Source organism: Sciurus carolinensis, chromosome 7 (genome assembly GCF_902686445.1).
Source record: "Sciurus carolinensis chromosome 7, mSciCar1.2, whole genome shotgun sequence".
Classification (NCBI taxonomy): Eukaryota; Metazoa; Chordata; class Mammalia; order Rodentia; family Sciuridae; genus Sciurus; species Sciurus carolinensis.
This window is the reverse complement of record NC_062219.1, coordinates 26,994,601-27,011,268: the sequence shown is the minus strand read 5'-3', so window position 1 is coordinate 27,011,268 and position 16,668 is coordinate 26,994,601. Positions and strand designations below refer to the sequence as shown.

Sequence of the window (16,668 nt, the reverse complement as noted above, 5' to 3'; positions counted from 1 at the left end):
CTGCTTCCAGCATGGCTAGAAAGCGTAGGACAAGTGGGCACCTGCAGATGGAAGGGCATGAGGTTGATCTTGCTTTGTTACTACCTACTCTTACAGTAACTTACCCAGTCCTGAGAGAGCAGAACTCACTCTTTAGAGATGGCATCAATCCATTCAGGAGTCCTTATCCCCATGACCCATACACTTCTCACTAGACCCTCTCTCCCAATAACACTGCTTTGGGGACCAAAACTCAACATGAATTTTGGTGAGAACAATGTTCAAACCATAGCAAATCTCTACCTTGAAATTTATAATCAGATAAAATGGTAGGTATGAATGTGTGGCTGGGTACAATGTACATACAAGCCACTTATATCAACCAGAGCCATGGTTATGATATATTATTATCAGACAGTGATAAATAATAATAAATGATAAATAAATGACTTAGCTGATAGAATCCTAGGGTTGCAGAGTGTAAGCAGACCTTGCAAATGTGTAATACCTTCCAGCTTCTTCCCGCCCAGTGCCTCAAAAAAGAACCAAACATTCAATAATATCTTTGGTTTTACTTGCAGTTCTTATTTGTGCTCATGTTAGTCGGTAATCGTTGGTAAATCCTAACTCTTCCCCTGTTCTCCTATTTTAATTTTCCTTTGTCCTTGGTTATTTTCCAACCCAATAAAGCTGGTCTGTGAACCGTGACAGTGAAGCTAAGGAAACAGGTTTAGTCTCCTTGACACGATGAGACACAGTGTCACAGGATAATGTCTTTCTCGTGAATATGCAGCCTGCTAATTATTCTTCTATAAGAGATAAAGACATGTCAGAACACGAAACCCGGGGCCACTGCCTTTATTTAATTAGGCAAGAATGAATTTGCACATGCCTCTGCATAAAAAAATCACTAGATGTAATTGAATGTTGGTTTTCCCTATGCCCTTTTCCCAACGAGGCAGCATCTAGAAAGATCAAAAGATGATTTATTCCTATACAAGATGTGCAAGGGAGACTGAGTGCCTTGTTGCATCTTTATTATAAATCCCATCCTGAGACCCAATTAACAGGCCTGTTATTCTCCTTCATTAAAATCACTTTTAAGAAGTGAAGGCAGGAGGGTTTTTATGGTATCACAGGGCAGACAAGGAAATCAGTTATGCCCCCTTGAGTTTTATTTATTTCTGCATGTGTTCCTTCCCAATTGAAGTCAGGATCTGAGGCTGGTGACACTACTCTGGGGGATGGGGAGGGATGAGAGATCTTGACTATTGAGAAGCGTCAGTCATTCCCCACCTCCTGTGTGTGTGTGTGTGTGTGTGTGTGTGCGCGCGCGCGTGTGCATGCACACACTCATAACAGGAACACAGGAAACTACCTTTCTGCCCAGGGATCCATATAAAACCACTTCAAAGGTCATCTTAGCAGAGCCCAGCCAGGCCAGGGAACACAGTCCTCCACTCCATAAGACCCTATAGTTTCTACTATAATATAATATAAAGCTGCTCTCCTGCCCTTTACCTTGCAGCCATTTCCCCGCCTCCCAACTTACAACCTAGCTTGTCAGTCTGTGAACATCCTAACTAGCTATTGGTTCATCAGTCGGCTTCCAAGTATCCTTCTCCATTGTTAGCCCACGAATGTCCACTACTTAAGAATAGCTCCCCCGCCATTTTCTCTCTCCTCCTTGCTTTCATGCTCTCTCTTCCTGGCTTTTCACTCTCTCTTGCTCTCTCTCTCTCTCTCTCTCTCTCTCTCTCTCATTTTCTCTCTTACCCTGCAGGAAGACATTCTGCCTGTTTGCTTAATAAACTGTCTTATGTGAGTTCCCGTGTCTGGAGTGGTTTCTGGGTTCTTACATCTACCATGTTGGACAAGGTCCTTTCCCCTAAGGGTGGGGACTCTTAACTTGGGATCCATGTGGAAATGGTGTTTGGAGGCCCCTTAGTTCCCTAGAAGTGATATGTGTCCTCCTCTAGAAAGAAGGTCTTTTGCCAGATATGCTTGTAACCAAAAGAGGTTCAGAAGGACTTGTTTTGGGGTTGTCAGATGAATTTAGATCTGAATTGTCTCTAATGCATTTTATCTTTGTGGCCTTGGGCAGCCTACAGAACTTCTCTGACTCACACTATCTCAAACGTGAAACAAAGGCAGAAATGAATGCTTTGAGATTGTAGCAACAGATAATACTAAACGCAAAAATAATGCATGCTAGTCTTCTCTTTTCTCTTTCATTCCATGACTACAAATGAAAGCAGATAGCTGTTCTATGAAGTATGTTCTTTGCTAGATCTTTCTCAGCACCCAGAAAGGTGCCTCATACTTAGTAAGCACTCAAAAGTTAGTTGAATGGATGACGAGATGAGTGCAGTGCCTTTGTTTAGTACCCAAATGAAACCCATTGATAGTGATCATTCTTCAAAGCACTTTTTCTAAGAGAAATCTTGGAGCTCAAATTGGTTTTGCTAAACCCTTCCAAGACAGTTAACCCCCTGTCCTGTGCAAAAGCTTTCAGAATACATGAAGTGATTTGATCTACTCATCCTATGCTGAAAATCATGATCTGTGTTGGGCATGTTGCCTGTTATCAGGGCCGGACAGCCTGTAGGCCAGGTCTGGCCTTTTTCCCATTTTCTAATTCTGTTGGAACAGAGCCATGCTGTTGCTTTATTTATCGTCTATGACTGCTTTTGTGCCTCAGCAGAGCTGAGTAGTTAGGTCAGAGACCATATGAATTACCCAGTCTAAAATATTCATTATCTGACTTTTTACAGAAAAAAATTGCCAGCCCTGGTGTGTGTTCTGTGCACTCCTCACTCTAAGGAGTGAGGATTGGTCTTAAGATTCTTTTTTTTAGGGTAAGAGGGGCTAAGATGCACTGGTATTTTAAGTGTCTTGACGAGATTGCACACCCTCTAAATGTTTAGGGTTTGACTCCAGATCCAGATGATTCCACAACCCGTAGTCTTTCTGCTGAACATGGAGACCCTTCAACTCAGCCAAAACCTATTTGAACCAACTTCATCTACCGGTCCAGCCTGGTGACTATGCCTGGCATGGGGACCAGCTCTGTGACATCCCCTGGAGCCATGGTGCAACCTGACCTTAGGTCAGCAATATCAATCACATGATGGCAAAGTGGAATGAGGACCTCAAGGCTACTAGTGCAGGTAGCAGGATAATAAGGATGTTCGGTTTATGTGCAAACCCAGCACTGCTATCCAAGGGTCAGGAGGTTGCATATTTCCAACAGGGTCCTTGCTGCTGAATGTGGCATCCACTCTTGTTGGGTGCCCTTGGCAATTAATACGTAAAACTTTTATATTTTTGGCTCACAGCTACCTAATAGATTCCCCCTGCTCCAGGCTATTCAGCGGTGAGAGTTTGGGGCCTGCAGGCCTTCTCATTGGTACGTTCTCTCACAGGCAGATCTGACTCCAAATTCAAGATGAAAATTCACAGTGGATTAATCCTGGTAGAAATTTGATTGTTTCGAGGGTTTACAGATGAACCTCTGGGCTGTTTCTGCTAGTATTCCACCTGCCCATCACACCTACTTCTCACTAAACATTCACCCTTCCAGAGAAGTTCTTCAAGTTTGTAAACTGGTTATGATGGAACAAGAGAACCAGTTGGGAAAAATGGGCTCTTCCTGTTCTAACTGGATAGCAGCATCTTGCCTTGTAACTGTGACAAGATGATAAAACTAGCAGTGACAAAGTCATGGACTCCCAACTTGGAAGTGACCGAGTTTTGTGATTTATCCATCTGTCAGAGGATGGGTCCAGTGAATAATAGCTGTGGTGTTGACCGATTGTCATATAAAAATGGACATTGTAACATGGGGTTGGTGAGGGGAAAAAGGGAGGACTCGGAAGAGGGATGTTCTTCCTGATGAGCTGTCAGGTCCGTCTTTGTGGCTGGCCTTAGGGAACGTCTGTCTCTCGCTTCATCTGTTGGGAGCTGCTGATGGAAGATTCCACAGAAAAGCAGCAGAGCAGCGGGGTGGACAGGGAGGAATCAGAGCTATAATTAACTTTCTGTCTCATTGTGTTCCCCAGCAGTGACCCTTATGTCTCCAAAGATGAAATCCCAGAGTCTAACCCTGTGGCTCTCACACTCCCAAAAGTCAATGAATCTTTTAAGTTTCTGCTGAAAATATAAACAGAAAAAAAAAGAAAATGGATCTGCTCTGGTTGATTGTGGGTGGAAGGACGTGGTAAAATGAAGTAACATTTCATTTGTTATGCCAGCGTTAACTCCATGGGGAAATAATGAGTTGATTAAAATTCTTAGTCTATTGTTTAATTATTTAGAGTGAATGCTTCTAAAAGATATTTTTGTCTTTGCAGCACTTTTGGTTTATTCCTAACATTTTAATCCCCTTATTTATTTATTAAGCTTTAAAATATCCAAGTAGCTCTCCATATTTCAGTGGTGTTTAGTGGTGTTTGCTTTTTTTTTTTTTTTTTTTTTTTGGCTTATTGAATGCTATTGATAGCCAATTATATTTGTTATGGAAATGTGTTTATTATGAACCTGTCACAAAATTCATATCTACCTCTTTGTGGAGACTGCAGAGAAAATTTTTAAATTATTATACAATTGTATACTTTGAGTTAGGGAGGAATTGACAAATTAGCAGACTGGTAATTGATGTTGATGAGGCAGAGTGTTGGTGACAATGAGGTAGGAAGGGGTTAGTAGCAAGGCTCAAAAATCTATGTATGTGATGCTCCCAGGGTTGATCATCTCGGGTGTAGCGGGTGAGCAATGCAGTCATCTGGGGAAGGGCAAAGCATGTTCATGGATGGTGTATTGATTCCATATGCTAACTAGTGAAAGTAAATATATTCACTCTTCCTGTAGCTTTACTAAGAAGGCCAACTCCAGATACGCTATTCTTTCTGCACAGTTTATTTTTTGCTGCATTTTTAAGCACATGTGCAATTTTATTATTGGTTATGGCTTGTGTGTGTGTGTATGTGTGGCAGTGTTTGGGGGTGGGGGTACATAGGGCTCATATCACTTGACTGCCAGCTTCACTGAGCTCACATGTTGTCCTTATCTCTGTGTTTGCCAGGGAGAAGTGCCTGCTGCCTCTCCAGCTGGCTTTGGAATCCAAGAACGTGAAACTGGCCCAACATGCTTTGGCAGGGATGCAGGTATGGCTTTGACAGAATGTAGTGGAGTGACAGAAATTGACAGGCCACTTGGGCGATGAAAGAGCAAGTAGTTAACATTTTAAATATGGGTTGCTTAAAAATCCAGGCAAAAATATGGAATAGCCACGGAGGATAAGTGGATTTTCTTCACCAGATTTTCTCAGTGCACAGCATTATTCAGTTGAGTCTTTGCAGTCAAACACTGATTCGTGGGGACCCAGCTAACTCACACAGATGTGAAATAGTTTTTGTGTAGTCCAACTTTTAGGAGACTAAGAGATTCCAAGGAAGAGGGACCCCAAGTTCATACCACTCAAATCTCATGAACATTCAACATCCATGGTTCTGTGTAATGAGAATTGATGGTAAGCTGGAAAGATTTTGTTTTGTTCTTTATTCTACTGTTAGTGGTGAATGAATTGATACATCTTGTTTCTAGAATAAGACTGAGAAGAAAAAAGAAATTTGGTTTGATAAGAAAATTCAGATGGCTTGAACACATTTCTCCCTCTGAGCATTTGTGTTTTACACCAAACATAATGTGAAAAGGTGAACATTGTGACATCCAGACCTGCAGGGACTCATGGGCAGGAATTGGTGGCACTTGTCAATGTCTTTTCATGTCAGTAAGGATAATTTTATAGTGAGCTTTCCAAGTTCACAGGTCCCTCCTAATACCTCATAAGAGTTAATTCATATGAATATGTGAGAAGACAGCTCTTTTTACTCCCAGTGCGTTGGAATTAGATGAGGTATACTTTAACATGCAGGAGCATTTGAGATTTTTGAATTGTCAATAATGTTATTAAAAACCTTTTGCTTTCCTGCAAGGTGACTGGAACTCTTAAAAATAATAAGTTTGTTTTACCAGCAGATTTTGTTCCCTTTTCTCTTATATTGTTTTTGATTTGGGATTTCCCATTTTTTTTTTTTTTTTAACCCTGCAACATTCCTAGCTACAGTACCATGCTCTTGGGTGCTTACTTTTGTTAACTTCGATGACTTGATGAATTAGTGGGTTGAGAATCTTTCTGTTACTATCTATATGCTGCTACCTACCACCTGGTAATAATAGGCACATTTCAGAGCTTCCCAGTCTTTATCATTTTATGTAAAAACAACTTTGTATATAAACTTTAACTCTGAGCTGCTCTGGGTATACGACATCATCCTTTTGAAAGAATTGGGCACAACATCAGGGAGTCTTGAGCAGGAAGCCAGAGTGCTTGCTCTCCCACTATGCATGAAGATAAAAGGGAGATTCTTCAGGCCAGAGGAATCTGAATTCCAGAAGTTCCTTACAAGCAGGGACTCTAAGCTACATCAGAAAAGAACAAATCAGACAGGGATAAATTAGACAGGGATAAATATAAAGTTCTATATTGGGGTTTCAAGAACTCCACCATACCAGTTCAGAATCGGGGAGAACAGCTTAATTGTAACCTTGTGAGAATTAGGGACTTCAGGGTGAGTCAGTATGGAATGTGCCATGACTACTAGCTAAACTCTTCTGACCTGAGAGTGTGACTCATGTTATGAGTCACATTTAATATCAGGTCGCCTGGAAGTACTGCAGTCACTCCTGGGGCCACATTCTGAGCAGGAAAGTGCAATGAGACCTTCACATGTGGAGAACCCTTGAAGGAGGCTGAGGAGACTTAGTACAGAGAAGAAAAGTTTTGGGGAAACTTGATGGCTGGACACTTAGTTCGCATGGCTCTGGGGAAAGCTGAGGGAGTAGAGTGGGTAGGCTGGTGGGCTCGGCACAACCTAAGAAAGCGTTTGTCCAGAAATAGCAGAGGGCTATCCTATGAGCAGGAATCCTGGGAGTCCTCATTGCAAAAATGCTTTCTCGTTTAGGTTTTATGAGATCATTTTCTAATGGGATATATATTGAGATGTGTGCATTCTTCAAGGGACTCCTGGGCAAATGACAGCTTGCATTAGGAAATTAAAATTTAAATACCAGACAGATGAACTTTCCCTTTTGTAACAAAGTTACATTGAGAAAGGGGGTAGGTGTGAAAGACCACTGTGTGACACTAAGTTCCCATGGCCAGATCCATCCCTCATCCCCACCAGCTGAATAACCTAGATGACTGGCACGTTAAAATCTTGCTACTAACATTTTGAGTGAATGTATCAGGAAAAAGTCTTTGCCAAAAACCATTTATCCAAGGGTGGATGCATTCCTCTTTTTAATGGCACATAGCATTTCTTTCCTTCCTAATGGCTACAGTTACACACCTCCCGAGTAAGAAAACCGATCGATACATAATGAGATACAACAGAATAGGCTCTCTCCTGCTGCCTTATCTGTGATCACTGCCTTGTGCCTCTTTACAGAAGCTTCTGTCAGAAGAGAGGTTTGTATCCATGGAAACAGACTCTGATGAGAAGCAGCTGCTCAATCAGATCCTGAATGCTGTGAAAGTGACGCCTTCGCTTAATGAAGACTTGCAGGTGGAAGTGATGAAGGTTGGTTTGACGTGGCCACCAGTGTGCGTCACTGGGACAGGAACACATTCTGACCCCAGCACTTGTTGCTGCCTTGGAACCGTCTCCACTTTGTGGTCATCTTTCATTTAGGATAGATGGTTATTATCCTTGCGTGTGGTCTTCCCAAATTACCTCGACTGTTGAGTGGTAAAAAGGTGCAATTTCAACAAATCTGTAAGATATTTGGCCTGATCCTGCATTTCAAGTGTGGTTAGGAAGTGTGTTACCTTTTAAGAGAATATATGTGAGCAGTTAGCTCCAGCTTGAGGTCAGTCTAATTCTGGGTATTCTGTCTGCCTGTGTATGTCACAACAAAGCAAAGATAATCAAGACACATGCCACGTACTGAGATTGTAGAAATGGCTGTTTAGGGGGCCAAAGACCATCCTTCTGTGGAATATCAAAATCACATCATTTTTTCTTTCTCAATGATGTGAACCTTATTCCCTCATTCTAAGACCACTTCCATTTTAAGGATGTCTTGAGTCCCTCTCCTCTCCCCTCCTTTCCCTTGAAAATCACCATGATTGGGAATCCCTTATGCTGATGGAACTAGGTCATATTCTGTGAGTGAATGCCGAGTTAGGCAAAAAAGATGGAATGTGCCCCCAGAACAGCACATTGGTCACAGTAACATAGCTGGAATGAAAAGGTGGTTTTTAGTAATGTGATCTGTCCTCTTCATCCCTAGAGGAACAGTGTAGAGGAATATTTGAGAACAGTTGATATCATAGAATGTATTATTTCTTCTGGAAATATACTGTTGGATGTTGTCTTAGATAAAAGACTTTGCTTCTTTGGGTTTCAGTTTCTTCATTCAGAAAAGAAAACATTGACTTCTCTCACATCGTTTCCTGAATGCCCAGGCTGACCCCTAATGCAGTTGGAGGGTGATTTGGGGCAGGGATCAAGGGCTCAGATTCTGAAGGTGTTTGGTCTGGTTTGAATCCTCTTTCCTCCATGCCTAGCAGGTTGTGCTTGGCAAATTTCTTAACCACTTTGCATCTTGATTTCTTCACCCATAAAATGGGGGAAATAGGAGCACCTACCCAATAGAACTGAAGTGAGGTGACATTTATAAAGACCTCAGCACAGTGTCTGGCACAAAGCAAGTGCTTTGGAAGTGTTCCCTCTGCTACCACTGTGGCCTGCTACTTCTGAGTCAGAGCGACTGTGGGTGAAACTAGGAATATGCAGTTGTCTCTGGTGTCCCAAGTGAGTCTTAGACACATTGAGAACCCTGAGCCAGCTGATTTTTAAGATCTCACCTATCTTTCACTCCCCCTTTGATTCTGAAATGTACAGTTCTACCTCATCCTTTGCTCTTGGCCTGTGTGCCATGCACTCACAGAAAACCTGGAAAAACCACCTCCAGCTGTGTTTCCCTCATCCACTTCCTTCCTGCCACTTGAGGAGAGGCAGGGCCAGCTGCCTGGCCAGTCTGTGAGGCCCCACGTACTGGAGGGTGAGCTTTGATGTCATATGTAGAGCATGCCTCACAGATTCTGTTAACTCTGGAAATTCTCCTAGGAATAGATTTTTTGTTTTGTTTTGTTTTTCGTAGAATACAGGAATTTATATTGAAAATGAGAAAGTACAGGTTGTTTTAGGAGCTACAGAGAGTTGGGATGTTTGATGACTCTGTCAACAGTAACACCTGTTCTGAGGACTTGAGCTTGCTCTCTAACTCCTGCCCTGCGGTGCCTTCTGCTCGCCTTGCGGAGGACAGGAGGTGACACATGTTAACTCTACTGGAAATCATGGGAAGCCCATCTTAATGGTCTTCCCAGTGATTCCCTAATAGGCCCTGGTGCTTACGCTTGATGCCTGGAAGGAAAATCAGACATTGTCAGAAAAAGGAAAACAATAATCTCCATAGTCCTTCTTTAAAATTAGATTTCCCAAACCCAGTTCAAAGGCCCTTAAAAGGATAGGGGTCTTTGCGATGTGCTATTATTTTTAACTATTTAAATATTGAAATTGGGGGGAAATAATTCACAACAAACCCAGACTTAAGCTATTTTTTGTAGTATATTTTTAATGGTCAACAAACATTTAATCAATGGTGAGGCAAGTATATTTTGGGTGATATTAGTATGAAATAAAATTTTGGAGGAAGTCATTTATCTGTGAGAGGTTACAGGAGAAGCCTTCCTTATCATTTGCTATTTCTGAGATTTAACATGCTCATTTATGTATAAATATTGATCTAAGTTATAGACTCTCTAACTTAGAATAATAAATTTTATCTCCTTACTCTGTGCACAAGGAATTCTATATTTGTACTGGTCTCCAGAGACCCACACCCCTTTGTCTTGTAGTTCTGCAATCCTGGTAATGACCCCAGTAAAAACTCTTAAGTAAGTCCTTGTTTTGTTAATACCACTTCTACATTAAAATGATCCTACTACCTATTTTATATTATATTAAAAAAGAGGAGAGAAAATTGGGAAAAAATGAATTATCCCATCACATAGGAAAGGTATGTTCCTTTAGTCTTGGTTTTCATATAACTTATTCTGGTGACAAGTTATTTAAACTGGATATTTCCTGTATAAATCCTCCAGTCATTTTATGTGACTATCTTGTTGGCACAGAAAATCTTTTAAAATAAGATACAGTTGGCATTTTCAAATATTGGTCTGGGAAAACAGTTTAGGAGGGATAAAGCCACATTATGCAGTTTCTATTTATGTCTATCCAACCCCACTATGGTACATTTTTATAACAAATTCTAAGTGTTATTTTTAAAAAGCTGTATCATGTATCTTATTTACATATTGCTATCTGCTAGTGTTTGTAAACATGAGAAATCCAAACAGGTCTCACTCATGATTACATTGCAATTGTATTCAATTCCTGCAGAGAAATGGCTTCCTCTTATAGTTTTCTCCAAGACTAAACAGAAATTAGCTAATAATGAAACCCAAGATTCTAGCAGTAGTGCTCTCATTTAGAAAGTAGGTCCTAGACTTTTAAGCAGAGGGTTAAAAACAAATCAATGATGCTTCCTTCTGACAAATTCAACAGGAATGAGGTTTGAGCACATGGTCTAGAAACTATTTGAAACGTTTTACCATTTAACAGGAGGTGGGAGGAAAGGCAATTTTGATTTATCCAAATGGCCATGGAATCCAAATAAAAATTTTATAGCTTGAGCAAATAATGTGTCAGAACTGTAGAGAAACAGAAGGTTTTTCTGAAGATAGATTACCTATGAAATGGATTCATAGACGGCAGGAGCAATGCTGTCTATGAATATTCAGGTCAAATACTTGTCTGATTTGGTAACATTTCCCCTGGTGTGTGCCATTTCCACAAGGCCATGAGGACTTTATGGGAGCCATGGACATAATGGCATCTCTGACTGGAGTAATTAGGACTTCCTTTCCTTCTCTCTAATGGGTAACCTTTAGTGAGGTCATTAACTGATACAGCTGACTGAGTCTTCAAAACTGAGAGGAATTATGGCTGACCTTCTTCCTCTCTAAGCGCATGAGAGGGCTGAGCATCCTATCTTGGGAGGGCAGGCTGGCTTTGGTGATAAGGAAGGATATGATACTGGAGCTTGGGGAAGCATTTGATGAGTGTTCTATTATGAGATGTCTTACTTTATGTACATCTTTAGATAATAGAAGTGAATGTTGGTGGAGTGCTTTATAATTTTCAAAGGAGAATTGACAGGGGCTGATTATTTAACATTTATTATGCATCAGACACTCTGGCAAATACTTTATATTCATACCAAGGTCACATAGCTAGTGAAATGACAAGACCAGTATTTGAACCATGATTCAGCCCGAGGGAAAATCTGTGTTCTTAAACAGTGGGTTCCCTTTGCCTATTAAGGCTGTCTCAAAAGACCTGTTAGGAGGTAGACATTACTATTCCCGTTGTATATAGGTGGTCAAACAAAAAATGCGAGTGGTAGGCTAATGAGGGGCAAAGCTAGGCGGCTCAGAGTGCTGTGTGTTTTCTGTGTCCTCCCAGGATAATTATATCCCCTAATTCTGTGAGCTAGATTCAAGCTTGAACAAAGAATCAAATAGTCTATGTCCTACAAAATTAGCTATTGGCTCTGGGTGCGTGCAGGAGATTTGGGGAACGGGAAAGATGATCTCACCTGCTGTCAAGGTCTTTTTTGTTGTTATATTTAGGTATACATGGCAATAGTGTATTTTGACGTACTATGCATTCATGGAGTATAACTACATTTTTGTGGTTGTACATGATGTGGAGTTAACACTGATCTTATATTCATATATGAATATAGGAAATTTTTGTCTGATTCATTCTCCTACCTTTCTTATTTCCTGTTGAGGTCTTTTTATATGACAAGAGCCTAGCAAACATCTCCAGAATATACAAACAAGAGAGAATTGTGTACAAGGAATTTACTATCTGGGTGGCTGGCAGTCCTTAGCCTTGGGGTGTCCAGTTGGAACTCTGGTATTACAAACTAGAGAGCAGTGTGCTCCTAAACTCCCTGCCAGCACTACACTCTGCCCTTGATCTGGGAGTAAGGGTCAGGTCACATGGAAGAACCATTGTATTATCTGTTTTGTTCTTTGTAGCAGCGGGAATTGAACCCAGGGCCTTGTGCATGCTAGGCAAGCACTCTTATCACTGAACTATAACCCCCAGCCCAGAAGGACCATTTTTAAGTCTCTTTTCAGTAATGTTTTAATGGAAGTCTTATATTGGGAAATTTATCCAAATGGTTAGTTTTAGTGTTCTTAACTCTGGCCTGAAGGAAAGAATGATCATTAGTGAAGTTTGAGGGTGAAATGACTAATTTGTCTTGCCTTCTCCTATAAGAGAAATGAAATCCCTTCTTAACCTAAAGCCACTGAGATACTCTAGAAGATTTGCAGCAGTCTCTAGCATTAAGGAAAAATCCAATGTTTGATGAAAAATATATAATTCCTTAATGAACCATTGTTGGAGGTCAAACAACTTACAAACATTGTGCAGTAAATGCAGAGATGTGTCTAAATATGTGGCTCCCCTAGGTCATTTGTTCTTAGACATTCTTTCTCCTTCCTACTGCTGAGGTTGAAGGAGATAATCATTTTCTGTTTTGCACACACATCAATATAACTCTTATTAAGTTGCTCTCCCTTTGAAATGACTGCCTAAAGCAAGTGGGAAAATGTATGAAAAAAATCAAGGGACAAACATTGAAAATTTTCTTAAAATATTCTATGCATTATTTTTTAGAAAAGATTTTCATATTTTCTACTAATTTCTTTTTTTTAAAGCACCACTGTTGCCAGCTGTGTGCCATTTGAACACATTTGGGAATCACTCTATCAACTGTTTTAAAACTCTCCTGCTGACTGTGGTGAGATATCAGCGGCTCAGGAGGCTGATGCAGGAAGATCACAAGATCAAAGCTAGCCTCAGCAATTTAGCCAGGCTCTAAGCAATTTAACAAAACCTTGTCTCAGTTTTTTTTTTTTAAAAAGAGGTTGGGATGTAGCTCGGCAGTTAAGTGCCCCTGGTTTCAATCCCTGGTACCAAAAAAACAAACAAACCAAACAAAAACAAAAAATAAAAAAACTTTCTCCCCATGATCATGAGTTAAGTAAGCATAAATGCAGAGGCCCTATGTATTTAATAAACTGTGAATGTTCTAGAGTTCCTAGAGTGGAAAGATCCTTTTTTGGGGTGAGTGGGAATTACTAGGGATTGAACCCCGGGGGCACTTGACCACTGAGCCATATCCCCAGCCCTATTTTGTATTTTATTTAGAGACAGGGTCTCCCTGAGTTGCTTAGCACCTCTCTTTTGCTGAGGCTGACTTTGAACTCAAGATCCTCCTGTCTCAGCCTCCCAACCTGCTGGGATTACAGGTTTGTGCCACCACAAAGAAAAAAGAATTGAAAGATTCTTTTTTCAATCATTTATGTGGCCAATATTTGATGACTTCTTTTGTGTCAGGCACTGTGCTGGACATAGATGATCCTATGGTGAGGAAAACGAAAACCAAAACCAAACAAAAATGAAACCTTTATTTGGAGACAAGTGACGGAAACAGAAATTAGCGAAATATGTAAATACACCTAAACTGATAAATGCAATGACAAAATAATCTAGAGACTAGAAGAGTATATTTAATAGGACCTGATGGAGAGCAGATTTAAAAGCAGGACAGAGAAGGCTATTCTGAAGAAGTGATCCTTAAAGTGAAAAAGATCTAAAGCATAAGTCAGGATAGGCAAGGAGGGAAATGGCTGGAGAGAGGGAGAGAGGATTGCAGTATTAGGCTTCATCTCAGCTAAAACAAGGCAGTGTTCTCATTTTCTTTCACATAGTCATTATTGGCTAAATCACATTATTAGACCTTCATTTCTTGGATGTTGTTCCTCTACCTTATAGTTCATGGCTTCCAGCAGGAGGAAGGAAAAGGGGGGACAACATTTCTGCTTATCTCCAATTGGCAGAACTCAGTCACAAGGCAAACTCAGTTGCAGGGAAGTCTGGGAAATGTAGTCTTTAGCTTGGGCAGCCATGTGCCCAGATTTCTGTTCTTGCAAAAGGAGGCAGCAGTGTTGACTGCCTGCCACAGCACTTATCACATGAGAATCATAGCCTGGCTTATTTTCCCCCAGCCAGAGGCAGCTGGCACATTATCCCCTTTGCCACCTCCTGCTGTGTTCTTGTGCACTTTTCTCAGAGGGAAGGGATTAAGTTGTGTTCAGGTGGTTATGAAGTTAGCCCAGGCCTAGTGGCCTCCCTGCAGTGACCCATTGTGGTCTCTCCAACTAGTTATTCCTAAACTTTTAATTCAGACACAACAGGAAATTTTCAGTAGTTAGTAAATAAAAACTAATGATATACTATTAGTATTGTTTCTCACCCTTTGGTGCCTAGCAGAGCAGTTGGCACATGGCTTACTAATTTCTTGCTAATTTAGTTATTGACTAATGGAGAGGAGAAGGGAACATGTGGTAGTTTTTAGTGGCCCACCAGGAAAAACAACAATAAATTCTGATTACAGATAATACCCTGCATGAGTTCAGAAATGAGAAAGATCAATACACATTTTATTTTAGAATCGAAATAACCTCCTATATCCTTTTGTAAGTATATTGAAGTTGGGGTGGTTTAGTTTGGGATGGGTTTAAATAAGTCTCTGGAGCACAATTGCTTTTCAATCACTTAGATTTTTCTGGAAAGGCTTTATAGTAGACCTGGGAATTGATCTGGCTTTCAGACATACAACTTTGGATAAGAAGATAACTTCCAGACTTAGGGGTCTGAACTAGTGACAAGGTCAGGGTGAGCTTTATGGCGACTGAAGAACAAGAAAACATACTGAGAGAGCAGAAATCCCCCAGTTGATCTGTATTCATTGAGGAACTTCACATGGCCAGCAGGTCTGCCAAAGTGGGGCATGCCACAGTGTTCCTGTCCTGTGAAACAGGCCCTAAACTCTATCACCTTTTTTGATTTCTTGTTACTTTTTCCTCTTTCCAAAATATTTGGTAGCAGAGTGGTAGGAGCACACCTTCTAGAGCAAGAAAGCCTGGTGGTCTTGGGAACTTAAACTTTCTTTGTTGTGACCTCGATGACCTAATGTGCATAATGTGAATAATACTGGTGCATACCTCTTGGGGTTGCCTTGAGTCTTACAGGAGTTAAAAGTAAAAGAAGTGCTTAGAAGAATACGTGGCACAGGGTCATTGCTAGCTTTCACTTTTTTCTACTTAATAGAAAATAACATGTGTAGTTTAATGAGAAAATGAACACCTTTGAACTCACTCAAATTATGAAACAAAGCTTTAGGAATATCATATGAGTTTCTTCTAAATCTTTTCTTCATCTATAGATCCTCTCTGTAAAACCTAAGCCAGGGTAATTGCCATCTTTAGTAACAGAAGAATATGCGTATCATCATATATATTTCTGATTTCTAAAGAAGGATCTCATATTTCCGATTGTTGAATTACAGCTCTCTAACTTAAAAGAAGAATTTTAAAAATTATTATATATTAGTTATCCACTTAGATATATTTAAGACCCTAACCATTAGTTATAATCCCATAGTCTCTAGAAAGTACACCACTATTTAGTTGAATTGATAAGTTATCTTCTGCCCTACCAGATGGAGTTTTTGTGATTTGAATATTTTAGAAGCCCATTATAATTGTTAAATGTTTTACATATAGAGAATCAAGTTGACTCTAGTGCTTTAAAAATTTAGTCTTTAGAAAATTGATTGGACATGTCCATAAGCATCAATTCTAAAATCACCAAGAATTGCATGGTTATATGGACAGAGACTATTTGAGATGACACTCCTATTCTGGGAGAGAAAGAGAAAAGGGGAGAGGATGAATATTAACACAATATGATTTCTTAAAAGTCTGAGGGATTACATCCAAAGGAGCTTGTTATGAGTTAAATTAGAAAAAGAAACACAACTCTTTGAACATTTTAATTGTTTTATAGACTTTGTTTTCATTAGCTTGATCAGTACTAGTTAGCTTTCCATTGCTGTGATAAAATGCCTGAGAAAATACGTTTATAAGAAGGAAGGATTTATTTTGGCTCTCAGTTTCAGAGATTTCAGTCCAGAGATGGTCAGTTTCAGTTTCAGAGATGGTCAGCTAGATCTGTCACTTTTGGGCATGTGGTGATGCAGAACATCAAGGGGGAGCCTGTAGTGAAACAAAACTGCTACCTCATGGCTGCTGAGAGATGGGAAAAGGCGATGTCCTCAATATTCTTTCTTTTCCAGGACATGTCACCAGGGATTTAACTCTCTTACAGCTAGGCCCCACCTCCTAAAGTATCTTCCATCTCCCAGTAGTGCCAAAGACTGGTGACCCAGCCTTCAACTCAAGAGCCTTGGGGTACATTTAAGATCCAAGCTCTAACACTCTGTGGATATATTTTTGTTACCAACAGTGTATCAAACTATGTGTGGGATTAAAATCAAGACATTGGAAGACAAGAATTTATAATCTAATAGGAAAGAGATGAAGAGGTACATAATTGCCATACTCAGCTTTCATAT

The 16,668-nt window shown here is 40.3% G+C and overlaps 1 protein-coding gene across 1 annotated transcript in view; it reads left to right on the top strand.

Annotated features, from left to right (window-relative positions):
- Arfgef3 (ARFGEF family member 3) overlaps nt 1-16,668 on the top strand; it is a 160,768-nt gene that overhangs the window by 35,188 nt on the left and 108,912 nt on the right. The window contains exons 3-4 of the mRNA XM_047557835.1: nt 5,063-5,144; nt 7,491-7,622. Of these exons, the coding sequence (XP_047413791.1) occupies nt 5,063-5,144; nt 7,491-7,622 (214 nt within the window). The remainder of the gene's footprint in view (nt 1-5,062; nt 5,145-7,490; nt 7,623-16,668) is intronic.